This window comes from Myxocyprinus asiaticus, chromosome 9 (assembly GCF_019703515.2).
Source record: "Myxocyprinus asiaticus isolate MX2 ecotype Aquarium Trade chromosome 9, UBuf_Myxa_2, whole genome shotgun sequence".
Taxonomy (NCBI): Eukaryota; Metazoa; Chordata; class Actinopteri; order Cypriniformes; family Catostomidae; genus Myxocyprinus; species Myxocyprinus asiaticus.
The window spans coordinates 16,486,606-16,514,470 of NC_059352.1; the positions used below are offsets into that span (position 1 = coordinate 16,486,606).

Genomic DNA, 27,865 nt, shown 5'->3' on the forward strand with positions numbered 1-27,865 from the left:
TGTGCTAATACTTTTCCCCAAATGTTTTTTGCACCTATATGAGCAGGGCGTATCTTTGCTAATACACCTGATTCTGCCTGTGTTCTGGGAATGAGGAAGAGAGCAATGGTCTTCCAGCCTCTCTCTGAGCTTAAAGGGGATACGGACATTGAGTGAGAGATCCCTCTGTCTTTCAATTTACTAGTGTTTTGTTTAATCTTACACATTGTCATTCACTGGGGGAGTCCTACCTTATCACTGCATGCTCAAGTGCTCACTCTCTCTGCCTCTGTTTCTCTTCCAGGCATCGTATACCGAAGACTCAGTGGTGGCTAAAGCTTAGGCCCATTCTAAAGATTCTGGCCAAATACAAGATCAATTTGGACACATCAGAGACAGCTACTATGGAGCATGTTATAAAGAAGAGAGGAGCAGTCTAAACTGCACACACACACAAACACAATTACAGTGAGGTAGAGAAGTTTATGAGCCATAAGATCCAACACAATAATAACTTAATTTAAATTTAGTTACAGAATCTAGTTAAGGGGATAGTTCACCCAAAAATGAAAATTATCTCATCATTTACTCACCCTCATGCCATCCCAGATGTGTATGATTTTCTCTGATTTTTAGAAGAATATCTCAGCTCTGTAGGTCCATACAATGCAAGTGAATGGTGACCAGACCTTTGAAGCTCCAAAAATCACATAAAGGCCACATAAAAGTAATCCATCTGACTTCAGTGTTTAAGTAAGGAATAGTTGACAACTGACCGTTTAATTATTTAAAAATAATGCACACCCAGAGGTGGTAATGTGGTAACGACGCGAAGCGAGTTACACCTCGTGTGTGCATTATTTTTCAATAATTCAATTGGCCGGAGTCAATTATTCCGCTTATATCACAGTTACCACACCTTAAGACATCGTTCAAGGTTTTATGTCAAGACATTTTCTGGTTTTTGTCCATAAAACGCTCTTGTGAGTGGAACTACTTTCTTCCGCCATGGATTCAGCGTCATGTTTTGATACAGCCTGAGCAACCGCTGCTAGTTCGAAAATGTCACTTTAGAACTAGCAACGGAGGATTGCGATGCTTGCGCTGCTTTACTGGAGGCTGGAGCACTTACTGAAGTAACAAGGTAGAACGTTTGTGCATGTGCTTGCGTGTGCGTACGTGTGTGTGCGTGTGTGTGAATGTGCGCATGAGCAAAAGCGAGAGAAAGAATAAAAGAAAACAGAGAGATCGCGTGTTGGATTACCTGTGTTTGCGGCTCTCGTCAGCAGAAACATCGCTTCAAATTGCCAAGATGCAAGTTTAAGTATATTTCTCAGTGTCACCATTTTTGTATGTAGGTTTCTGGTTGCTACACAACTGTTTTATGAAGTTGCGTGGGTCCGTTGACATCGCTATGTGTCAGGCTCCCGAGTATGTGTGTGGAAAAATAATGTGTGTGATAGTATGGGTGAGAGAGGGGGAAGGGGAGCACGAGGGTGCTTTCCAGTGAGGCTGATTAGGGCAAAATAAAATTAAACACTTGCACATAAATTATTTTGTATAATTTAGAAACTGTTGTATTTTGTGTGTGTGTGTGTGTGTGTGTGTGTGTGTGTGTGCGCGCACGTGCGTGCGTGTGTGTGTGTGTGCGAGCGAGCACGTGTGAGTGTGGTTGAGACGAGAGCGAAAGAGAGATAGAGGGAACGCAAGGCCACTTTTCAACCAAAATTGAAATAAATGTAGTATATTATAGATATTGTTTGTCATTCTTATCTGATGTACTTAACCAGAGTCTTTGTTTTATTTTGTTATTTTGCTGTGGTAGCCTGTACAGCTATTTGAAATAACTGAAATAATTTGGCAAAGTGATATGGAAATGTTATGTGGTCAAGACCTGGAACTACTTCATAGCCGTGCGTTTACTTGAAGAAATATTGCACACCTTAGAACGTCTGTTAACCAGTCAGAATAAATTATTCAACAGACCCGTTGCATAAATCTATATCTTCAGAAGTGATGTGGTGTGGGTGAGAAACAGATAAATATTTATATTTAAGTTTCATTTTCAAAATGTGAAAAAAATGTGAAAGTGAAAATGTAGATTTATAGTAAAAAAAGAACTTAAATATAGACCTGTTTCTCACCCACACAACATCACTTCTGAAGATATAGATTTAAATCTTATGGATTACTTTTGTGCTGCCTTTATCTGATTTTTGGAGCTTCAAAGGTATGGTCACCATTCACTTGCATTGTATGGACCGACAGAGCTGAAATATTCTTCTAAAAATCTTTTTTGAGGTCTGCAGAAGAGAGAAAGTCATACACATCTGCGATGGAATGAGTGTGAGTAAATAATAAAAAAAGATATGTTTTTGGGGTGAACTATCCCTTTAAGAGTATACAAAAACATCTGACAAAAACACAGAAACATGTTTTTTCACAACTAGATTTGATGTTTGACAATGTCTGGTTTAAATTGTGCAAATTTTTGAAAATAAATAAATCTAACTGAAAGACTAAACAGAACTTGTAGATTTAATTCTAGATGCTTTTAGTACATGCTCTGAAACTCTGAATGATATTAAATGAATGGATGTGGCCCAACATTCTCTGCTTTTTTCCACTTTTAAGACTCTCTCTCGCTTTCTCTCTCCCTCTCTATTTCTTTATGTCCTGATGACTCATGTCATCACACAGTTCACAATGATTTTCTTACTCAAGCGGTTTGATGTGTATGAAACGAGCACCTAAAGATGCTTTCATAAAACTGTTTTTTGTAGGGAACTTTATTTTGAATTTTTAAAAGCAGAATGTTAGGATTACGAACAAATGTGATGTCCAAATATTTCACGAATTACACAACATACATGTTAGTCCAATGGCTGTGAACTCTGAATGCTGATGCGTTCACAACAGCGCCTCCATGTGTCGAAAAGTGTTACAGTAATAACCGTTACCATGAGACAATGATTATAAAGTTTATGCCAAGTATTTGTTTTATACATATCAATAATTGCTACTTATTGTTGCTATTTTTTCTTTATTTGAGCAAAAGTGTAGAATGCCAATGATATTAAATAATAATGTAAATATTTTGAAGGTAGCTAGTCTATGTTGAAGGGTTGAAGCAAGTTAGTTGGCGGGTGAGAAAGTGAAATAAAATGAAAAAGGATACGCAAAGGGACTGAATCTAGACAGGAAGAGGTAAAGTAAAATGACCACACTATTCATGTAACCTCTGAATTTCGCACATCCTCTTTAATGTAATAGATAGGTTGTATCTCAAAACCTCATTAGCACTCTACATAGACAGCTTGTTTAGGCATCCTAGGGGGGTGCTGCACTTGTGTGGATGATTTTCTAGAATGCCTAAAAATACAGTCTAAGTAGGAAGCTCACACAAGTTATTGCTGATGACACCCAAGACCATATACGATCTGATTTCAAACGACCTCTCACATCTATGGTAAGAACATTTATTAAAATGAAAATGTTTAATAGATTTTATTGTGATAAATATATAAACTTTATAAGTTACTAGGTTTTGTTCAGACTTGGAACTTTTAGTATAATTATGAATTTCCTAATTATAAGTTAAATTAACAAATAAAATAAAAAATAAAAGTGTGATGGTATGCTAACTTCGGAATTAATGTTCTTAAATTAGCAGTGAAGTAGAAACAGGACTAAATAATCTACTGTGAAATTTACCAAGTCACAAGACAACCTTGTGAGAAATACAATTTCACAGGAAGGCGCATATCTGTGTGTGTGTAAATATATATATATATATTTCTCTCTCTAAGTAATAGTCTACCACTTTGATAGATAAATAAGTAATAATTAAATAAACTCTTCAGGTGAATTGTCGAGTTTATCCACTTTGAAAAGGTACCAGACTTCAACAACTACATACAAATTACACGAAATGCTGTTAAACAGATGCTACATCTTTTTAATAGTACATTAGTATCTTTCATTTCATTCTGTGTCTTCTCCATTATAATTTTAAACTGTGTAATGCTTGTATTTTGGGGTCCTCACTCTTTCTGTTTACTTTCTGTTTAATATAGTCTACTTAATATTTTGGATAATTACAGATCTACATAGTTTCTTGCAAAACATCTATATATATTTAATAATGGACATTTTGAATTATTTCAGTCTCCCAATAAATATTAAAATATTAAAATATTAAAATATATTGCTCCCAATAAATATTTTATTTAGACGTTTTGGATTTCAGATTTCATCTTTTCTTCTGTATGTCTAGTGTGATGTTAGAATAGGCTAAATAGTCTACTGTTTGCTTCACTACATATGTATAATGAAACACCATCAGGTGCAGCCTGTCTCTTCTCTGAAAGTTTCCGTTAGTGAAACAAGATCATCCCACAACGGAAAATGTGTGGTTGCTCTGCTGAAAACTTTGTACAAGTTATCTTTAAAACTTAACAGCTGAGGGTTTGCACATCCACTGCTAAATTTCAATTTGTTATTATCTTACTCTTGAGAACATTAGAAGGTTTGCATTTTCCGTTGGCTGAATAACTGTCTCTGAATTACTGCTGAATGCAACACTTACAAGTGGTTTTGTATTTTGTGTGACTGTCTGTCACCTTGATCTCATTTCAAGAAGTACTGCATGCAGACTTCCTTCTTGTAATGCCTGACTCACTGTCGGCTGTCTGGTGTTGTGAAAGTTCTCATGCGTAAATATACAGCAGGATAAATGTGAAGTGGTGTTTTATATATATATATACACTGCATGCACAATTATTAGGCATGTATTATATAAGTGAGTATTCTGATCTTGTCATTATTTCCAATGCAAAAAAACTCCAAACCATATAAACTTGAATGCTTATTGGATTCAGTTATTTTCAGGTGATATATATTTGTGTAATGAGGGAGGGTGTGGCGAAAGTGACTAACACCTTATATCAAGGTGTGCATAATTATTAGGCAGCTTCATTACCTCAGGTAAAATGGGCCAAAAAATTTTTTAAATTGCCTTTCAGACGGATGCAACACTCTTGAAATAGCTAAGCTATTGATGCGTGACCACTGGACAATCAAACATTTTGTTGCGAATAGTCAACTGGGGCGCAAAAAATGCATTGAGAAGAAAAGGCACAAATGAACTGCAAAAGACTTGAGAAGAATTAAACGTGAAGCTACCAGGAACCCATTATCCTCCAATTAGGTTCAATAATATTTTGGATTGACTGAGAGCATTGTGTTTGTTCAACAATAAAAGGAATCCTGAGGAACACAATTTACCTAATAATTGTGCATGCAGTGTATTTAGATTTGTTACTCTTTATTCATGTGCATGTCATGTGGTAGCCTATGATGCTGTGTGTCATATGTTCACCATTAGCACTGAGAACTTTCTCTCTCTCTCTCTCTCTCTCTCTCTCTCTCTTGATTTTAAGAGTAGAGCAATTGTTTCAAGCAAAATGTAAAAAGAGAACAACGACAAAATTATGTAACAATCTTTGTGGGCAGATCTAAAGAAATGGGTAGCTGCCCCCCTGGGTTGAGTAAAAAGGATCAATTTTGATTTAATGACGACATTTTAGAGGAGCATGCAGATCACATAGGCATAATAAAGCTTCAGTTCTCTTTTCCAATCTCTTTCTCTCTCTTTGCAGGTTATGAAGGCTGTTGTGATAGTGACCTTTCTCCTTCACTGTGTGGGACAAAGGCAGATACTAGGTAATACACTTGAACTCCCATCCATCGCTTTTTAGATAGATTAAATGAGCCATTTCTTTCTCCCTTGATGCTTTTAATATTTGATGTTCTCTGTATATATGCATTTCAGGGCAGGAACCATTGTGCCAATCTTTGCCTTCATGTTCTGAATGTATAAGGAGTCCTGGATGTGCGTGGTGCACACAGACGGTAGGCAATGTCCTGTAAACATAGCAGAGAATGAGTGATTTTATTATTTGCAGGATGGAGCTACACATGACATACTGCCAAATGATCTTGCCACATCTGTCAGCTTCACTTAAGAAACTAACAATGAATTGTCAGTCAGCTGGACAGTCATACACTATAAAAACTTTTTGTTAACTGCCATTATTTTCAAGATTCAAACATTTTACATAATATGAATGAATCAGCCTGACTACATTATATTAAACCAATGAAAGTCATTTTCAAGGGTCAGATCGCATAGAGCTAGCCAGGGGTGTTTCTTGGTAAAAGTAACTGCTTAGGGCCCCTAAGCCACCAGGGGGACCTGTTTGGCGATTGGTACCCAAGAATTGAATTACGTAAATTGGATCAAATTTAACCTGGTGCTACAGTCCATTCTGCATGATCAGGATATAAAAGATGGGAAGATGGACCAAATGAAGAACAAGTGAACAAAATGTCCATTATATATTCAACACTGGCAACATTTTTAATCTTGTGCATTGCTTTTTGCATCTCAATGGAGGTGCTTTTGCTGCTGTGGTACCTGTGGTTGAGCATGTTTTTCTATGCAAACTAACCAGCTGCTTCTTTAGCAATGCACATTTACTGTATATCATGATATATTTTTTACACTTTGTGTTCCTCACATGGTGACTTCTGCAGTGATCTATTTTCCTAACCAAAGCAACACAAATGGTATGTTCTGTATGTACCACTGTGAAACATTGTGGCTTTTCTGCTGAAATTGACATATTTAACAGTCTGTCTTTGTCAACTATTATTTTACACAATAATCATCTGAAAATCGATAAATAAAACAATCTTTTGTATAAAAAGGTCTAAACATGTGGATACATTTTAGAAAAAGACAAATTAAACACAATTATCAATTACACTAAATCATATGATAAAAACATCTATTTAGTCCTGTTTAGACGTGTATTATTATTATTAGACAAGTTAGACATGAGTAGACATTTTAGACTTATTATGTAATAATTGATTAATAATTTATATATAAATTTCTTAATAGATGTATTTATTTATTTTTTTCAAATGATAATTGAGTGGCATAAATGGGGTCCCATTCCTCTTTGTTTCATTATAGTTAGGCTATTTCATTTTAATTATTCATTCTTTCAATTCTTTCATACATAACATTTGCACTTAATTTCTCATTTTTTAATCTAGACTGTTAGGAAATTGAGCAGCCTCGTTAATAGACTGCAGTAAAACACATACTCTGTCACATGCTGAAACTTTATAATATGCAGAAGCACATACCAGAAACTACAGAAACTGTTACTTTTAGAAAAAAGAAAAAAGCGTATTTACTTTCATCAAAGACTTCAGCTCTGGTCATTGTCTTTTAATGTGAAATACTGGTAAACCATGCTGTTACATGAATGTAACAAAAATTTCCTTGTGTTGCAGGGCTTCCTGAAATCAGGTGAGTCTAATGAACGGCGCTGTGATACTCCTGAGTCTCTTAAGACTAGAAGCTGTAAAGAGGACTATGTGATCAATCCTGTAAAACATCCCAAGACCTACATGAAGAACAATGACCTCAGCAGTGATGCTGAAAATGTGGTCCAACTTAAACCTCAGAATGTCAAGATTAAACTCCGAGTTGGTAAGCTTGAGACTTCTGCTTGGACATACAGTAAACATCATAAAAGTTGCATGCTACAACATTGTTTGAAGTAAAGCTTCAAGCCAGACCCTCAATGTGAACCATTTTCATCAAGTATAATTTTGATACTCTATTAATATTATATTGAGAATGGACTCCCATATCCTTGTATTCTTACTTTCAAATGTGCAGGAGTTCCATATGAATTCAACATTGAGTTCAAGAGGGCGCAGGGTTACCCTATAGACCTGTACTACCTAATGGATCTGAGCTATTCCATGAAAGATGATCTGGAGCAAATTAAAACCCTGGGGCAGAAAATCCTCAGAAAGCTGAAGGAGATCACACAGACTGTTCGGATCGGTGAGACTTCTAAATGATTATCAAATAGCCTGCTGAAAAAAAAAATCGGTGCCACAATTGTTTTGGTTGCCAAGGTGTTATGAATGTTTTTATCACATTGGTATGCAAATGTTAGGGTGTTCTGGGTGGTTGTGTATACTGTATATACTGTGTAAGTCCATAGCAGAAATGGTGAAGGATTACTTTTTTCTGCTGAACACAAAGATTTTTAAGAAGAATATCTCAGCTCTGTAGGTCCTTTCAATGAAAGTGAATGGTGACCAGACCTCTGAAACTCCAAAAAATCACAAAGGCAGCATAAAAATAATCCATACGACTTCTGAAGACATAGATTTAACCACTGGAGTCTTATATGCTGCCTTTATTTGATTTTTGAGCTTGAAAGGTTTGGTCACCATTCACTTGCATCTTCGTTTGTGTTCTGCAGAAGAAAGGCATACACATCTGGGGTGGAATGAGGGTGAATATATGATGAGAGAATGTTCATTTTTGGGTGAACTATCCCTTTAAATATACAAATTTGTCAATTTTTAGGGCTGTCAATTAATTACAATTTGTAATCAGATTAATTACATGAAGTGCCAATTAATTGCTTGTATCAATATTTTCTGAGAAAGGCCCCTAAATAAAGATAATTCAGTTCATATTTTACATATAAGAGCTACATTCTGTAATTAATCGAATCCTCTCTCTCTCTCTCTCTCTCTCTCTCTCTCTCTCTCTCTCTCGTTATTACCATCACTCAGGTTTTGGCTCTTTTGTTGATAAGGAGATGTTGCCGTACGTCAGTCAAGTGAAGGCGAAACGTCAGAACCCCTGCCCCAATCGTATAGATACCTGCCAACCAGCTTTTAGTTTTCAAAATGTCCTGCCATTGACTGACAATGCCAAGGAGTTTGAAAATGAGGTTAGCAAACAGAAAATCTCTGGCAACCTAGACTCCCCTGAGGCTGGTCTGGATGCTATAATGCAGGCTGCAGTCTGTAAGGTGAGAACTGTATTACTACGAGTAAGATCTCAGTAGGGACTGGATATTTTGGTCTGTCTTTTTTTTTTTTTTTTTGATTAACAATTTTTTATTGATTATCATAAATGAACACAGAAAAGCAAAACATATATACATAGAATCAGTCTTAACCCCCACTATTACCCATCCCCCTCCCAATCCCCAACCCCACCCTGGCCCCAACAACATCCCTGTGGTAGCAAATTATATAGACACACACACAAAATAAATAAAAAAAATTGTTTTTTAAATAAACAAAAAATATAATAAAAATAATCACCCATCCATAAATGATATATACCCGCCCCATTTCTCCACAAACCCGTTTTACTTCCCCATTCTTCTAAATGACCACTCCTCAAAGGCCGCCACTCTTCCCATCTCCGAGCACCACTCCTGAAAGGCTCTAACTGACCTCCAGCCCCTTAAAATTATCTGTCTGGCGATCATGACACTGGTTAAGACCCAGCTCTTTATGTGTCTATTTTCAATGTCGATGACTGCCCCATCACCCAATATACAGAGTCTGGGGCAAAATGATACCCAAGTGCCAAATACATCGCACATCAGACTCTGAACCTTCAACCAAAACTCCTGGATCTCAGCACACCCCCAAAAGACATGGGTTATGTCTCCATCCTCTGATTGGCATCGCCAGCAGGTGGGTGTGTCCTTAAGACCAAGCCTATACAATCTAGATGGGGTCCAATAGAACCGATGTAAAGTCTTGAATTGCATAAGGTGCACCCTTGCATCTCTAGATGCAGTCTTGATGTTTTTTAGAATCCCAGCCAACTCTCCCTCCTCCAGTTCCAAGTTCCAAGTTTAAATCTTTCTCCCATAATCTCTTGAGAGTGGTCGAGATTCCATCCCCCAGACTCTGAATTAACATGGAGTAATACACTGATGCCTCATGACCTTTTCCAAAAGCAGTAATCATCACTCTCATTGTATCTGGCCCTTAAGGGGGGTTAATGCTATTCCCAAAAATAGTACAGAGCAAGTGGCGCAGCTGTAGATCCCTAAAACACTGAGATCTGGGGATCCCAAAATGTTGAACCAAATTTTCAAAGGATCTCAACACACTACTCTCATTTAGGTCACCAAGTGTAGTAACCTCCCTCACAATCCATTCGTAGTTTAGGGTTCAGCCATAAGCTTGAGGCAACATTTAGATAAATATCCAAATTAAACACTATAGACACTTTTGTCCATACCGAGTGCAAATGCGAGATAACGGTGTAATTTAACTTCTCCGGTTAGATTGATTGAAAGGCTTTGCAATGGCAAGATAGGGGCAATAACTTCCTGTTCAATACAAAGCCAGGGAGGGGCTCTTTCAGGTGGAAGCGACCAATGAGCCAATTGTCTAAGACCGAACGCATAATAATAAAACAAAATTCATTTTGACCCTTTTTATTAAAGGGTCAAAATGAACTCTAAATAAATCAGACAAATTTGCTAGGAATAAAATACCCAAATACTTAATACCCTGTTTTGGCCACTGGAAGGTGCTCAGCTGAAAAGCCATTACTGGGCAGTACACTGTCAGAGCCAAAGCTTCGGATTTAGACCAGTTGACTTTGTATCCTGAGAACTTAGAAAAGGAATTAATTCTGTGGAGGCAAGGCATAGATCTAGCAGGGTCAGAGACGAATAATAAAATATCATCTGTGTAAAGCAGAAGCTTATGCGCCACACCTCCCGCCATCACCCCTGGAAAGTCAACCTCCCTTTCTTATCGCGGCTGCTAATTTTCCAAGGGCAAGACAGAACAATAATGGGGAAAGAGGGCAACCCTGCCGGGTGCCCCTATCCAGAGTAAAATAATCTGAAGTTAATCCATTTGTTTATACCGCCACTTCAGGGCGTCTATAAAGTAACTTAATCCATCCAATAAACGTACTCCCAAACCCATACATTTCCAAAATCTTAAAGATAATCCCATTCTACCATATCAAATGCCTTTTCGGCATCAAGTGAGACGGCAGCGACCGGAGTCTGATCATTCATCACTGACCACATGATATTGATGAAACGACTAATGTTATCAGAAGAGCTGCAGCCCCGAATAAACCCCACCTGATCTATATGTATAAGAGATGTCATAACTTAATCAATTAGCCAATATTTTTGACAATATTTTAATGTCTAGATGGATCAGGGAAATTGGATGGTAACTCTACACTTGCTTGGATCTTTGTCCTTTTTAAGAATCAGACTGATCCAGGCTTGTGTCATGGTTGGCGGAAGCTTTCCATTCTTTAATGATTCCGTGTAAACTTCTAACAAAAGTGGAGCCAGTTCTGTAGCATAAGATCAAAAAAAGCAAAGCCATCTGGCCCCGGAGCCTTGCCTATAGGCAGGGCCTTAATTACCTCGTCAAGCTCCTCCAAGGTTATCTCAGAATCAAGAGAATTTATTTGCTCAGTCGTCAATTTAGGGAGTTCTAGATGTTCCACAAAAATTTCTAATATCTTCATCAGTAGACGAAGATGTGGAACTATAAAGATCAAGATATAACTCTTTAAAAAGCATTATTAATATCAATGGCTGATGTAAATATTTCACCACCAGCAGATTTCACTGAGGGAATAGTAGAAAAAATGCTTTATATATCTAGCCAAATATTTTTCTGCTTTGTCCTCTGACTCAAAATATGACTGTCTTGCCCTGAATAAACAAACTCTACTTTCCATGACAAAATAGTATTGTATCTGTATTTCAGTTGGGTCAATTCTCTGAGGTCATCAGACGACATTCTGCGCTTCAGCTCTGCCTCGGCACTTTTAATATTCCCTTCCAACTCCACGAGTTCTCGTGCTTTGGATTTTTTTGATGAATGAGGCATACTGTATGATCCAACCCCTAAGAACCTCCTTAAGTGCCTCCCAACCCACGCCCACAGAGGATACTGAGGACCAGTTGGTCTCCATATAAACACTGATTTCAGCCTTTTAACAATTGTTTGGAAATCAGGATTTTGCAAAAGGGATACATTAAAGCAGCAACTATGATTTATTTTTCCCCATATGTGGCAACACCTCTAAACTCGCCAGTGTGTGATCTGAAACTATGATGTTTCAAATTGAGCAATCAACAACAGATGAAATGAGGGACTTATATTTATATATAAAAAAAATCTATTCTAGAATAAATCTTATGGACTGATGAAAAAAATGAATAGTCCCTACCAGATGGGTTCAAAAGTCACCAAATATCTATAAGACCAAGATTTTTACACATCCTGTGAAGCGTCAATGTTGCTCTAGGGGGCTTACACACTTTTGCTTCACAATCAAACCCCGAACTTCCCCCAGAACCAAACAAAAATTAAAAAGAAAAGCATGCGCATTAACCCTGCGCACGACAGCGCCAACCGGTGTCCATCCCTCTAAACTCAAACAGTCCGTGTACGCTTATGAGAGTCCCCGCGACAACTTTTCCATCAGATTGCTCAAGTACAGTGTTTCTATACAAATTTTGTGAGGCAAAATTACATAACAGAAAATGCTTTGTAAAACAAACTCCAGCCAATATGCAGAATAAACACAAAGAACGTGTAGATTCATTCATAGAACTGTATCGAAGGTGTGTTCCTCTGCAAAACAAGTTCCAGCCTCAAGCAGAACCAGCACAAAAAAAAAAAAAGCCATTCAGTTTCCTCGGGCAGTCAAACAAATGATCAGTGAGCCGACTGTTCATGAGTGCAGTAGATGACGTTATCCTTCCAATGTCCTGCAAAAAATACTCCACAAAACAAATTCCAGCCAATAGGAGGCACAAGTACATGAGAAACACACCATGACTTCGTCAGTCCATCAATTTTATGAAAGACATTGCTTGTTGTGGGCATGCAAATACCCTGCGGCCATCTTTAGTATCCATTCTCAATTTGGCCAGGAACTTAAGTGTAAAAGCGATCCTCTGTCAATGCAAATGTTTCTTGAAGGAGTGTTATTCCACAAAACAAACTCCAGCCGCTAGGCGGAACCAGCACAAAAACAAACAAAAAAGGCACTCAGTTTCCTCGGACAGTCAAGTGTATGTACAGCGAGACGAGCTCACACAGGGGCCACATAAGAAACACCAAATGGTTTACTCACCCCATTGTCTCTTTGAAAAACAATGCTTGCTGGGTACATGTAAATGCTTCGCGGCCATCCTTAGTATCTATTCTCAGCTTGGCCGGAAACATCAGTGCAAAAGCGATTTTCCGTTGATGTAAGAGTTTCTAGCATTCCTTGAATCGATCACGTTTCTCTCGTCAAATTCTCAAAGTCTGGGAACAAGAAAATGTTGTGATTCTTCCAAGAAAGCCTTCTTTTGCTTCTCGCCTTGCGTAATGCAAGATCTTTATCAGATGATCTCAGAAATTTGGCCAGAATTGATCGGGGTCTGTCTCCCTCAGTGGATCTGCAAGCTGGGACTCTGTGAGCTCACTCGATATCCAGCTTATGGCCTGTTATGTCGAGCAGATTCGGGAAGAGCTCATCAAGGAATTTCACCATATCTCGGCCTTCTTCATGCTCAGGAATTCCAACAATTCGGACATTGTTTTGCCAATTACGATTTTCCAAATCCTCCAGTTTTTCCAAAACGCATTCCAAGTCTATCTTGATTGCTAGCGGCCTTGTCTGAGGTATCAGCTTGAGCACGTAAGAGTCTTTTTTTGGGACAGGGGATTTTTTTCCACTTTTTCACCCAATTTGGAATGCCCAAATCCCAATGCGCTTTAATCCTCGTGGTCGCATAGTGATTCGCCTCAATCCGGGTGGCGGAGGACAAATCCCAGCTGCCTCCTCGTCTGAGACGGTCAACCCACGCATCTTATCACATGGCTTGTTGAGCATGTTGCAACGGAGACATAGCACGTGTGGAGGCTTCACGCCATCTACCGCAGCATCCATGCTCAACTCACTCGCTCATAGCGACCACGAGGAGGTTACCCCATGTGACTCTACCCTCCCTAGCAACCGGGCCAATTTGATTGCTTAGGAGACCTGACTGGAGTCACTCAGCATACCCTGGGATTCGAACTAGCGAACTCCAGGGGTGGTAGCCAGCGTCTTTTACCACTGAGCTACCCAGGCACCCCAAGCATGTAAGTGTCTTTTAATATCTCCAGAGCCCGAGGATTTTGAATTCTTTGCCATGACTTCATAGAACAGTTATGTAGCAGGGAGTATCAAATCTCACTGGTTTATGACACAGAGATAATTAAAAACTAACAAAGTGCGCAGAGCTCATCGTTTACAGGTCTGACCCCTGCATGGCGCCACCAATATTTTGGTCTGTTTAAACACTATGGATGTCTATGAGTTTCATACAATGTAAGCCTATTTGGCATGAATCGAAAGAGTCATGACTGAATAAAAAGTTATCCTGAGTTCAGTTTAATAAGTCTGACTGAGTGGAACTAAGTTTCTCGTTCTGGACATTTATAGTCTCGCATAGCCAGAGATGAAGGATATTTTATTTACTTGCTACAAAGTGTCTCAAACAAAACTTTGAATATCTTTTAAAAGGGTCATGACATGCCTTTTTTATTATTTTAATATGGTCCTTCATGTTCACTTATAGTATTAGTGAAGGTTTTTTTGCTAAGAAAAAAGTCATATTTGTTAAACATGGCCAATTTCCACCATCATTCTGACCCTCTGTCATAAGCACTCAATTTTGATACTGTTCTCTTAAGACTGTTACGATTGGCTCTGCTCTTGACTGACCTGCTCTATTTACTTGCCATCTTACTGCTCACTGATGCTGGGTGGGCTACGGAAGTGATATGGTAAATTTCACGATTTCGCCTGTCCATATAATATTTGAATGATAAAGGTATACGTATGTGGCTTGCTGTGTGCAAAGAAGGGGCTCAAGGAAGAAGCTCAACTCGAGCTTTAAATTTATCCCCCAAAAATATGCTTAGAATAAACGACAACGAGCACATGGATGTTGTATCCTTAAATGTGTATGCGACCATGACATAATGCTGTAGTAGAACTGTTTATTAAGCGCAATGTTTAACTCCCCCCCCCCTGCTGCAGCAGTATCAGGTGGGGCACTGCTGCGGCAGTATCAAGTATGGCACAAATGGCTATTACATTTATAAACCCCTGTAAGGGAAGCAAAGGTTAGTTTGAAAAAATATAGTAGTAAACTATAGTAGTTTGTACTCACCTGTAGTGGTAGCATAAGGTTAGTTTTGAAAACGTGTCTATTACATTTGTACGCAGCTTTAAGGAAAGCAAAAGGTTAGTTAAGAATACATAACTTTATGACATTTGTCATGGCGGGGCACTATTGCAGCAGTATCAAAACATGAAGGGTAATGCTGTGGTAGTATCGAGCGTGGGCTATGGCACAGCATCAAGTGGGGCACTTCTGCGGCAGTACCAAGTGGGGCACACATGGCTTTCTTACATTTATACATGCCTGTAAGGAAAGCAATAGGTTATTTTGGAGGTTATATCAAGCACTATTTATTATGTGTTTGGCTCATTTTAACCATAAGTGAAAGAAATGCCAATGCGAAGGCTAATGGGAAATGCTTAAAGGCTCTTAAGATTACTGCACCACCACTGCACTCGAAGGGAGAGCTCATACTGCATTTTGGATTGGAGAGCCCACAGAGTGAGTGACATGAAATCTCACACTGCATTCGAATGGGAGAGCCCACCCTGCGATTCGAACGGAAGAGCCTGGATTGCGATGGAATGGGAGGGCCCACTCTGCATTCGAATGGGAGAGCTTGTGACCAATGCTCTGAGGCTCACACTGCATTCGAATGCGAGAGCCCACATTGCAGTTCGAATGGGAAAGCCTGCATAGCGTTCGAACGGGAGGGCCCACTCTGCATTCAAAAAGGAGAGCCTGTGACCAATGCACTGAGGCTCACACTGCATTAGAATGGGAGAGCCCACACTGCAATTCGAACGGTAAATCCTGCATAGTGTTCGAATGGGAGGGCCCACACTGCATTCGAATGGTGCAGAGTAAAGAACGTTGCCGAATTGTGGTTTGTGATGGGTATATATTTATGAGCTACGCCCCTAGACTTTTAATTAGAGGGAAAAACTCCAATGGTTGCGGTGTACTGGGAGGCTTAGTGGAACGACCTGAAAGGTTCTGCAGTTGCGGCACCTGGACAGCACATTTGCGCTGCTTTGCTGTGTTGTGGTAGTTTGTCGCATGGCCCAAAAGACGCCACTGTTGCAGCACTTGGACAGCGCGTTTGTGCAGCTTAGGGATGTTTTGAGCCAATAACAGGAGCACCGCAGTTGTGCTTTCCAACAACTAAAATGTTTGCCATCTTTTGGCTCCTTGAGAGGTAACGGTGAAGTCTTGGAAAGACACCTAGATAAAGCGAGAGGAACACCTGCGTATAATCCAGTGGAGGGAATTTAAATGGGCTCTCAAGGAGACCTTCTGAAAGTAATATTGTTGAAAACCCTGCGGATGGCGAAATTTCAGGCGTTGCTGTAGAAAAGATAAAATAGTCATATTTAGGTGAAACTTAAACTAGGAAGACATTTCACAACCCTTTGAAATAAGAAATAATCTTTGAAAAGTTAGATCCATGGCCACTGGAGAGTGGGCTGCACTTGCGCTGGTAGAGGGAAAACCTCAGACTGCTAATGCTTATTTGAGGGGAAAACATTCAGACTGCAAATGCTTATTTGAGGGGAAAGCATGCAGTCATCGTTATTTAGAAACAATAATGTGACCAACAGCATATAATTATCTAGGAATAAAGAGAGCTGCGGCTCTGTACTGCATACGGAAATGCAGGAGAAACTGTCTTCCTGGGAAATACTGTACAGCTTCAGAAACAATGTGAACAACAGCATAAAATTATCTGAGAAATAAAAGAGCTTTAGCTCTGCACTGCATACAGAAATGCAGGAGAAATGGACTTGCTATCATTATTGATGGATTCACTTGTGGCCATTTACTCCTTAGGAGTATGACCACCACCCACTGTACAATATACAGTATTGTATTGCATTGGTGATGCATCTGCATTGCAATAGTTTTGTGAGGAGGAGATACTCCGCCTTACCCCCAGAAAAATCAGAGCCCAGGCTTCAGCTGGTGCTGCGTGTTCAGCTGCTCCAGCTTTCACACTGGGCTCCTCAAGCACCAGTGTATGATGAGTTTTCTCAGGAGTTGCGAAGCACAGCTGAAGCACCGCAATTAAGCTAAGAGGAACCACCTGTGCACTAGAACGGGATTAAAACAATCAAGCGCGTGAGAATAAAATGTCGACAGTTACGATGAAAGGACCTGTGCACGGCCACATGAAGCGGTAGCATTGGTATACGGCGAAGCAGTGGCTGGCCTTGCGGAGGCAGCCTCAACGCAATTGGAACTGCTTCGGTGAGTAATGATTAGAAAAGGAAAAAAGTTAGGGTAGAAAACCATAGTTAAAGTGGCAGCCGCCTTTATCACGAAGTATAAAAATAGTTAGCTGCTGCGGCAGCTTCCGTGGAATAACATAATGTTTGTGATAAAATAGCTTATTTGATAAGAATACTTCAAGCGGAATAATAGGACATCACATGGATCTGTCGTGGGTGGGTGGGGCCAAATGCTGGAAAAGACTGTCACTTGAGTGAGGTAAGCGGCGGTTTATATACTCAGCAGCCTGCAGGTTGATTGGCAGATTAGATGAGCCAGCTCCTCCCGAATTTAGACATTGATCTGTTAAGGAGGCAGTCAGATGCAAATGTCTACCACAGTGTGGAGGTAGAGAACAAGTTATTTTGGCAGCTTGGTTTCAACAAATCCTCTTTACAGTGAGGAGGAAGTTTTGAGTTCTGAAACTTACAGTTTGTTTTATAATACACTGACCTCTTAGATGTAAAACGATCAAGGAAGTTTTGATTCCTCAAGTCATGACCCCTTTAAAGAATGCCACAAACCTCGCAAATTCTACAAACCTCTAATCCAGCAACTAGTCCTTCCTCATAAGTGCTCATTGTAGCAGCCTGGTAACTTAAACACAGCTTTTTTTTCTTGTAGACTGAACTAATTTTGTGCACCATTACTCCCCAAATTTCAAATAAGCCAGCCATTCAGAATGAATTTGATTATTTCATGCAAATCTTGTAATTTTTATGTGCAATATGCATCATTTTTTGCCACAGGATAAGATCAAATGGGGGGATGTGACACGGATTCTGGTTTACACATCTGATGATACTTTCCACATGGCAGGCGATGGACGACTAGCTGGGGTCTTTCAGCCACACAATGGACAATGTCATCTTAATGACAAAGGCTCTTATGATGGAAAATCTTATGTGAGTATGAAGAATTTTCTGACCACATTTAATGATGAACATTCTTTGTGTTTTTATTATCTTTGCCATTCTGATTGGTAAAGATTAGTTACCCAAGTGGTGCAAAAATACATAACTCACCTTTAACTTTATACTATTATATAGGAATGTAAGAGATACCTAGATCAATAAAAAAATAAAACATAATAATAATTCATATAAAATTGTTTTACAGGATTACCCATCAGTGGGCCATCTATCAAGAGTTCTGCAGGATAACAATATTCAGCTGATATTTGCAGTGACTGAGGGCATCTATCCAGCATATAAGGTTAGAAAATAATAATAAAAAAACTAAATAAAAAACTAAAAAAACTAATTGAATGTACCGTAGTATTTGATGCTGTAATTAATCTTTCTCTTTCTTTCTCTTTCACTCACACAAACATTCACAGGCATTGAGTGCATTGATTCCTCAGTCTGTGGTTGGTGTTTTGAAGAATGACTCCAGCAATGTGGTTGATCTCATCTCTGAAGCCTATGGGGTGTGTTTTCATAATTTACACAGTTTTGACCCTGTTCAGTAATTTTGGCTTGTGCACTGGTCTTACAGTACTTCCCACTTAAACACTGATTACAAGAACACTGAGAACAAAACAAGTTACCACAAGTCAGTGTTTCCATGCAACCCTATTTTTCACTTCTGCTAAGAAACAATAAATGGTTAGATCATTGATAAAATGAACTGAAACTGTTTGCGTGTGTGTGAAAGAGACAGATACTGACAATCTGATATGTATTTATATTTGTGTACAATTATGCTACAAAACCCCTTGCTAGAACTAATTTTACAAAGCATTGTAAGTTTTATAAATCTATATCTTCATCAAATAAATCATTTTGCTGTACAAAATATACATATGGCAATATTAAACAGAAAGTTCACCCAAAAATGAAAATTCTCATCATCTACTCACCTTCATGCCATCCCAGATGTGTATGACTTTCTTTCTTCAGCTGAACACAAACTAAGATTTTTAGAAGAATATCTCTGCTCTGTAGGTCCATACAATGCAAGTGAATAGTGTCCAGAACTTTAAAGGTCCAAAAAGCACAGAAAGGCAGCATAGAAGTAATTCATACCACTCCAGCGGTTAAATCTGTATCTTCAGAAGCGATATGATAGGTGTAGGTGAGGAACAGATCAATATTTGAAGTCCTTTTTTACTATTAATCTCCACTTACTTTTACTTTCACATTCTTTTTCTTTTGTTTTTGTTTATTTTCTTCTTTGTGCATATCTCCACCTACTCTGTAGAAAGGAGAATTCATAATAAAAAAGGACACACCTATCATATCGCTTCTGAAGATATGGATTTAACCACTGGAGTCATATGGATTACTTTTATGCTGCCTTTATGTGCTTTTTGGACCTTCAAAGTTCTGGCCACCATTCACTTGCATTGTATTGACCTACAGAGCTGAAATATTGTTCTAAAAATTTTATTTTGTGTTCAGCAGAAGTAAGTTATACACATCTGGGATGGCATGAAGGTGAGTAAATGATGAGAGAATTTTCATTTTTGGGTGAACTATCCCTTTAAGGATGAATGATAATGGACAATGAACAGTTATTGCAAACTTACTCAGACTGTTGAGACAGGTGTATTTTACTTCAAATAATTCATAGACTGTGGTGTATGTATTGAATATACACAAATGTCTGTTTACATGTGTGGGCCAGAACTTGTCGTCCACTCTGGTGTTGGAGCAGGAGGGAGCTCCAGAAGAACTGCATGTGTCCTACAGGTCCAACTGTAAAGGGAATCAGGCAGACACAAAATGGAAGGAGAAAGGAGAGTGTAAAGGCATCAAACATGAGAAGGTAATAATATTTTCTTTTCACCTTGAATACATGAGAGTATAAACAACTTCATCATTAATTTCCTAAATGTTTTCAAATGCATTTTTCAAGGTACTTCAGTCTTGAGGGTCTAAATGTTTCTGCTCTATTTTATGGTTGTTATGGTCAACATAAACAATAAAACTACCTACATGCTGGTTTCACCCAATGACTTTGATTTGGTGGACAAAAGCATTTTTAAATATTAATCATATCTTAAAGCACAATTGTTTTACTGCTTAATGTTTTAAAGAAATAACAATAAAAGATTATTCTGCACTAGTCTTGCCAACATTTCTTTTTTCAGGAATTTCAGCTTTTAATGATACTTTTTTTTTACTGTCTCTGGACACCACATGACATTTTTTTACTATGATCATCATAGAAGAGGTGTATTCATGTAAATTAAAGTTTGTGTAAATTGTTTTTTATTTATTTATTTTTTATGTATTTTTAATTTAATAGATTTAATTTTTTATTTAGATCGCTCGCTCACTGTCACAGACACGCATTTTTTTTTTTCTACTCCAATGACCGATCTAGCAAAGGAAGTTTGGGCTGTTTATGAAGGATGCTTAAACAGTGGTGTAAAAAAGTTGTTCTACACGCAAAAGCATTTTATGGGAGAAATCCTGAAAATTGTTTGAGTTAAAAACATGTACATATTGTAACTGTACGCTCGTCATGGCAATATCTTACATTCTGTTCTTTTTTTTTTTTTTTATAAGAAAGAAAATATTTATTGAAAATAGTGCTTGAAAATGTGAAAACTTGCATTACCTTCAGAGGTGTAACTTTCGTGTGAACACTAGGAAAGAGAAATCAACCCATTGCTAAACTCCGACATACCTGCCAGTGTTTTCAGAAAAACCCGGCGTCTCTTCGCTGTGATGAGAGAGCTCACGTGCTCAAGGTTACCAGATTGCGTGACTAAAGTGTCACCCTGGCAGAATATTTCCAAACTGTGTCAAGATTTAATTGGGGGATTTCACCTATAGAAATTGGGCAACATTAAACATGTCAATCTAATTCTAACTGGCAAATCGCCGTAATTTAAAGTCTGTTATTTATCAAACATAGAAAATTAAATTTTGTTCTTGCATGATTAGTTCTAAGTAATACATGACCAGAAGTGGGTAGAGTAGCCAAAAAGAAATGCTGAAATATAAACCAAAGCAAGATCAGGCTTTATTAATGCCTACGTTTGCCATTTCATAGCTTTTAAAGTCCTGTGTGGATTCTTGTTTCAGTGTAGTTACAGTTTTCAGTGTCGAAAGAATTTAGATCATTAGTTCTGTACTGCAGTACCACCGCTCCCTAAACACATAGTATGCAGCCTGGGTAGGGCACCAACCCCAGTCACGGAACACTCGCTGTGTCTGAAATCCCTATCCACTATATAGTGCACTATTTCGGGTGTCTGCCATTTTTGTAGGAGTGTCTTAATTCTGAGTGAGCCACTCGTTCCCTACTTTTGTTCACTTATTCTTACCCACAATGCACTCTAATTTCAAGTGTACATTTAATGTATACTCGAAGACGGTTACTGCTTTACTGCTTCCTTCACTCCTGCAATGTTTTATTTCATGCTGAATGTATTAAATTACTTTTTGACAAATCTTTACTTGATTAAAATAACAATAATATATAGAGAGGCAAAACATACAGACACATTTTAAAATGTACTCTATACAGAATTTTGCCATTAAGATGACGAATTCTTTATTTACTAAATAATTCACTGAGGTGATATTATTTTATCTCAGAAGACTGCACACAGTGGAAATGATAATTCTGTGGATAATTTAAATATTCGGTTATAACATGTAGGTTATGATAATTTGGTCGGATGACGGCGCTATGTGCCCAGAAACGCTATCCAACTATTGAAAGTTTAAAGATAAAGTATACAAAATAAATACAATAATGTACATTTAATAAAATTTGTTTACTCTTTATATTAACATATATATTAAAAATGCCAAACAGAATGAAGATTTATTGTATTAATATATTATTTAATAATAAGGCCCAAGTTCATATGTGAGAATGTTTCTGCAACAGCCCCAGAGCTCCGACGCTCTGTGTATATGTCAGCATCCGAATTCACTCACTCATTTCGTTCACTCACTGCTGAGAGATATAGGAAATAGTGAATGAGTGAACGATTTCAGACAGAGCCACTCTCTTCACCATTTGATTGCCTCGTGCCCGCACATCTCTCACACGCGTGCCCCGTGCACATCTCTGTGCATGCGCAGAAATGCTGTCTGTTCGCACTCCAGTTGTCAATCGCGCGAACAGCGGAGCAAAAGGCATTTACACTTAACTTGGATGTTTACATGGATTTATACAGTTAATCAGCCCGAAATAGCTGCGATAGCTGTGCGGGGTAAATGCATAAATACTGCTCATGACATGTGGGACGCGAGACAAAGCGCACTGATATATTGTTGCATATTTAAAAATGTACACTTAAAAACTGATGTCATAAGAGCCCAGTTACAGAATCACCCTGAAAATGACCATCACATTACACAGAAAAGCCCGCATTAGCATTAGAGCCACAACTTACCTCAGAGCGCTGCCATAAGATGGAACTTCAATTTTAATCTTGCAATATCTGCTTGTCTTGGTTTTAAATGAAGGCATTGCATGACAAAACTATTCTTATTTCACTGTGTGGAGCGAAAAAAAGTGTTTCACTTAGTTAGAAGAGCTCGATGCTGCAGCAGTGATGGACTCAGCTTGAGTGACAGTCTGTGACAGCGCGCGCAGCTATGTGAACTTCCGCTGTCGTAAAAGTCCCATTCAATAATCTGTCAATAAATTACACGTTCATTAAAATTAAACCCAGTAATGTAACGACAGGAACACCACCCATTGTAAAGAAGTAAAAGTAAAAAACAAATTTCATTAGAAATTTACTTGAGTGAGAGTAAAAAGTACCTAATTTTAAACCTACTCTAAAAGTACATTTTTTCCCAAAAAATGTAGTATGTAAATGTAGTATATGTAGTATGTTACTACCCACCTCTGTACATGACACAATTCATCAAATGGTGGTTTTACAAGGGGGATGCTTTTTGGTAATTCTTGCAACAAGGGGGATGCCATCCCCTCGCATCACCCATTCATCTCGAGCCCTGATCTTGAAGGTTTCTTTTTTTTCTGTGATTCGCTGTTTTCTGTGTTTTTCATAGGTGGAATTCCAAGTACGTTTGAATGTGACTAAGTGTCTAATGAAGCCTCAGACATTTCGGATCAAAATGCAAGGCATCAGTGAGGAAGTTAAGGTCAATGTGGATACAGTGTGCGACTGTGACTGTGATCCACCAGAGGAGTCCTCTCAACACTGTAATGGCACAGGAACTTTGTCATGCGGTGTGTGCAGGTAGAGCCCCCTGGCGGTCTCAGCAGGGAACCACATCGACTGCTTGTACATGTACAGAAATAGAAGCATGAACAGTTAGATATTAAAAGGAATAGTTTACCCAACAATTGTCATCATTTACTCAACCCCATGTCATTCCAACCCCATATTCTTCCATGAAACGCAAAGCAATATTATGTCCGAACTTCTGTTTTCTACATGAAAATAGGTTGTGATTTATTCTGCCAATCACGAAACAGGACAAAAAAGCACTATAAATGTATTATAAAACCTTGCATCATGATCAGTCACTGCCTACGGAGAACCAGTGGTGTTTGCTGTCAGTTATGTCAAACTTAGCGCAACGCACCCAAAGGCACCATTTTTTGAATTGAACAAGCATTTTTTTGTAGCTATTTCATGGCTTCAGAAGACATGCAATATACTGCATACTACTTTTATAATACTTGTATGGTGGTTCTTTTTTTTTTTTTTTTTTTTTGCATCCTTGAGCTTGGCAGTATAAATTACCTTTCACTTTTGTTGAATGGAAAACAGCAGCTTGGACATTCTTTTGTGTTTCACAGAAGAAAGGAAATAATGTGGGGTAGGAATGACATGAGTGTGAGACACAGATGACAACATTTTAATATATTTTAATTATTTTTAAAGTGAAAGCCTGATTTCATCTGACAAAAGAGTTAACATGTATTAGTTTCTCAGCAGCTTACCATTTTGTTTTTCATTTAAATTGTGTGTTTAATGTTTGTATTAGTTGTAAGGGAGGTTATTTGGGTCAGCACTGCGAGTGTGAACAGAAGGATATGAACTCTACCCTTACAATGATGCCGTCTTGTCGTCCTGACAACCACTCACAGATTTGCACTGGGAACGGCATCTGTGAGTGTGGCAAGTGTGTGTGTCATGGCCAGTACAATGGGGAGTACTGCCAGTGTGATGACAGTAGTTGCGAACGTCATGACAACAAGTTGTGTAACGGTAAGTATGGTGGAATGACACAAAGATTTTGTCTTCATTCATTTGCTGCTGTTGGTTTTGAAGCTTCTGTTTTGTCATAGGGAAAGGCTCATGTAAATGTGGCACGTGTTTGTGTGAGGAAGACTACACAGGGACAGCATGCGATTGCTCGCCAAGCACAGACAAGTGTGAGGGTAAAATGGGGCTTTGCAGTGGCCAAGGTGAATGCATTTGCAACCAATGTAAGTGTAAGGATGGCTTCAGGGGAGATCACTGCTCTGTGTTCATCAATGTATGCACACGATTTAAGTGAGTATTATAAACTGCATATGTCTCTGCATGTGATATGATATCTGTGTTTCATGGTTATTTTTAGTGAGGTCTCTCTGTTTCTTCTTAGTTTAAAGACCCCATGAAATCAAGGTTTTTGAGGTTATCTGTATGCTAGGGTATTCTAAAATGAGCTTTTAGTTTGAAATTGACAGACTCTTCTGGGAAAATAGACTGAAAATATTGACTCATCTTGCACTGTACACATTTTTGTCCAATCAAATACTCTCTAGAATGAGAATGTCACTCCCCCTAATACAACCTGCCTCAGGCTAGCAATAGCAAGTATCATTGTTCATGGCTGTGACATAAAATAATGTCTATTGGCAATTAAAAGGACAATATGGGGGGGGGGGGGTCGAGCCCTTCAGTATGTCCTTTCATGGGGTCTTTAAACCATAATTTCTGTACTCTTTGAATGTTTGTATTTATAAAAAACATGCGGTTACCATAATCATCTAACAGCATGATGTATTTGTATTTATCTTTGTATTGCACATGTGTTCTGTCTGTAGGGACTGTGTGGCATGTTATGTGGATAAGTTTTCTGAAGCTGTCTGTGCTAAAAGGTGTTGGAATGCTAAAATAGTTCATCTTGAGGGCACTCATGAGCTGCAGTGCACATATAAAGACACCAATTCCTATGTAGTTGAACTTGGCTCTAAAGGCGAAATTCTGCTTCAGTATGCTGAGCTGCCACGTATGTCTTAAAAGCTGGCAAAGCCTTGCCAATTAATTTCACTTGATAAGACATCACACTCTTAAACTCTGACACATGACAAATTTGACCATACAGGATGAATGAACTGTGATTGTTAAATGTTTGTTGTTTTTGTCTCTATAGGTTCCATCGATAAGACTACAGTTATAATTGGCAGCTCTGTGTCAAGCATAATTGTTATTGGCATTGTAATAATAATTATTTACCGTGTCCTGCTGGAGTTGTATGACATTAGAGAATATCAAAACTTTGTCAAAGCACAAAAACAGACTGAATGGAAAGAGGTGACTAACATGCAGAAACACACACACAAACACAGTGGAGACACAGATTATTTCATGTTAAATTGTTTACCAACCTCTGGCAACCCAATTTTCCTACATAGGCTATAAATGTGGGGCATATTATAACCTGTGTATACAAAAGTATGTTTAAGAATGTCAGTGTCTGTTAACAATCAAATGTCTATCTGTTCTATCCAGGTTCAGAATCCCCTTTTCCAAGGTGCCACAACAACAGTGCTCAACCCTTTGCATGTGCAAGATGATGAGTGACATCAGGTCTCCATCAGTTATTTCATTTAAAGAGATGGAGGATCTTTGAAAAATTGTTATTGTAATATCATTTTGTATTTTGCATAGCTTTTTTGTTGAATATCTTACACTGTGCCAATTTAACTTGTTTAACTAAAAAAAAATTATATTCTAAGCTAGCAATAAAATATGTAAAACATGACAATGTAGAAGAACATTTATATTGTCATACATATATGAATTCTGTTGTTCATATTAAAACGAGAATAGGATTGTTATAAATATTGTGATATACTCTGTGAATAAGCATGCAAATGCATCAAATTAAAGACAAGTCTTGAGTTGCACTTATGATAAAATTTGCCAAGGCTCAATTGTCTTTTTTTTTTTTATTATTATTTATTTTTATCCGTATAAAAACAATATTAAACGTGCCTTAAAATAAATTTCATGAAACAAATTGTATTTTGTCTTTCATCTTTTAATTTAAATGAGTTTTACTCAATTTAATGAATTTAATTAACTGGTCACCTCCTATTGTAATGTTTTTTTTTCTAAAGCATTACCATTTTTTATACTTTAATTTGTTACTATTTAGAAAATTATTCCTTTAAGGGGATAGTTCACCCAAAAATATAAATTCATCATTTACTCACCCTCATGCCATCTAAGATGTGTATGACTTTCTTTCTTCTGCTGTACACAAACAGAGATTTTTTGAAGAATATCTCAGCTCTGTAGGTCCATACAATGCAAGCGAATGGTAATCAGGCCTTTGAAGCTCCAAAAGGAATAAAGTCAGCATAAAAGTAATCCATCAGACTCCAGTGGTTTACTCAATGTCTTCTAAAGCGATCCAGTTGATTTTGGGTGAGAACAGACCGAAATGTAACTCCTTTTTCACTGTACATCTTGACAGCAATCTCCTTGGCGATCATGATACACTTCCTACAGTGCCATCTAGCGCTCTTGGCATGCATCAAGCACTAGGAAGTGTAATCAGGCTTGAAATCATGATCATGCCTAGAATCAAATCAGAATGAGTTTATTGCCAAGTGTTCTCACGTACACAAGGAAGTGCACACAGAACATTACAGTGAGACACACAATATAAAACAAGGTAAGAGTATAAATTGATACAAATAATAGGACACATAACAGAATGGCATATGTACATGTGCAATTGCTAATGTATGTGCAAGGTAGGGGTATGTACAGCTATTGAATTAAATATGTGAATTTACATATGTACATGAGATATGAACATTATTGCACTATGGGGCAGTCCTGAGGCAGTTTAATTGTTCATGAGGAAAATGGCCTGGGATAAAAACTGTTTTTGTGCCTGGATGTCAGGGTTGTGCTGAAGTCCACTATCATCTGTTTTGAGCGTGTTCAGCTCAAGGTTGTTGTGACCGCACCAGACAGCCAGCTGATCAACCTCCCGTCTGCATGCAGACTCATTACCATTGCGGATGAGGTCAATGACCGTGGTGTCGTCTGCAAACTTCAGGAGCTTGACAGTGGGGTCTTTTTCAGTGCAGTCACTCGTGTACAGGGAGAAGAGCAGTGGAGACAGAACGCATCCCTTAGGAGCACCAGTGATAATAGTGAGGGTCCCGAGTCTCACTAGCTGCTGCCTATCCGTCAGAAAGCTGGTGATCCATCGACAAATTGGGGTGGGCATGGAGAGCTGGGTCAGTTTGGTTGAGAGAAGATCAGGCATGATGGTATTGAAGGCTGAACTGAAGTCCACAAATAGGATCCTCGCATAAGTCCCAGGACTGTTGAAGTATTGCAGGATATAATGCAGTCCCATATTGACAGC

General features: G+C 38.3%; 2 protein-coding genes across 3 annotated transcripts in view; both read left to right on the forward strand.

Annotated features, from left to right (window-relative positions):
* pfkmb (phosphofructokinase, muscle b) overlaps positions 1-634 on the forward strand; it is a 41,075-nt gene extending 40,441 nt beyond the window's left edge. For both annotated transcript variants that reach the window (XM_051706823.1, XM_051706822.1), the window contains 2 exons: positions 47-152; positions 284-634. In XM_051706823.1, the coding sequence (XP_051562783.1) occupies positions 47-152; positions 284-419 (242 nt within the window). In that variant the 3' untranslated portion in view covers positions 420-634. The remainder of the gene's footprint in view (positions 1-46; positions 153-283) is intronic.
* A 2,700-nt stretch (positions 635-3,334) lies between these two features.
* Positions 3,335-26,497, forward strand: itgb7 (integrin, beta 7). Its single transcript, XM_051706828.1, has 16 exons — positions 3,335-3,448; positions 5,640-5,703; positions 5,813-5,892; positions 7,348-7,546; positions 7,739-7,909; positions 8,656-8,897; positions 18,065-18,220; positions 18,435-18,530; positions 18,655-18,744; positions 19,944-20,084; positions 23,306-23,496; positions 24,251-24,474; positions 24,555-24,762; positions 25,299-25,483; positions 25,628-25,788; positions 25,987-26,497. Exons 1-16 carry the CDS (start codon positions 3,446-3,448, stop codon positions 26,056-26,058), a joined length of 2,283 nt encoding a protein of 760 aa, XP_051562788.1. The 5' UTR covers positions 3,335-3,445; the 3' UTR covers positions 26,059-26,497.
* Positions 26,498-27,865: the final 1,368 nt, after the last annotated feature.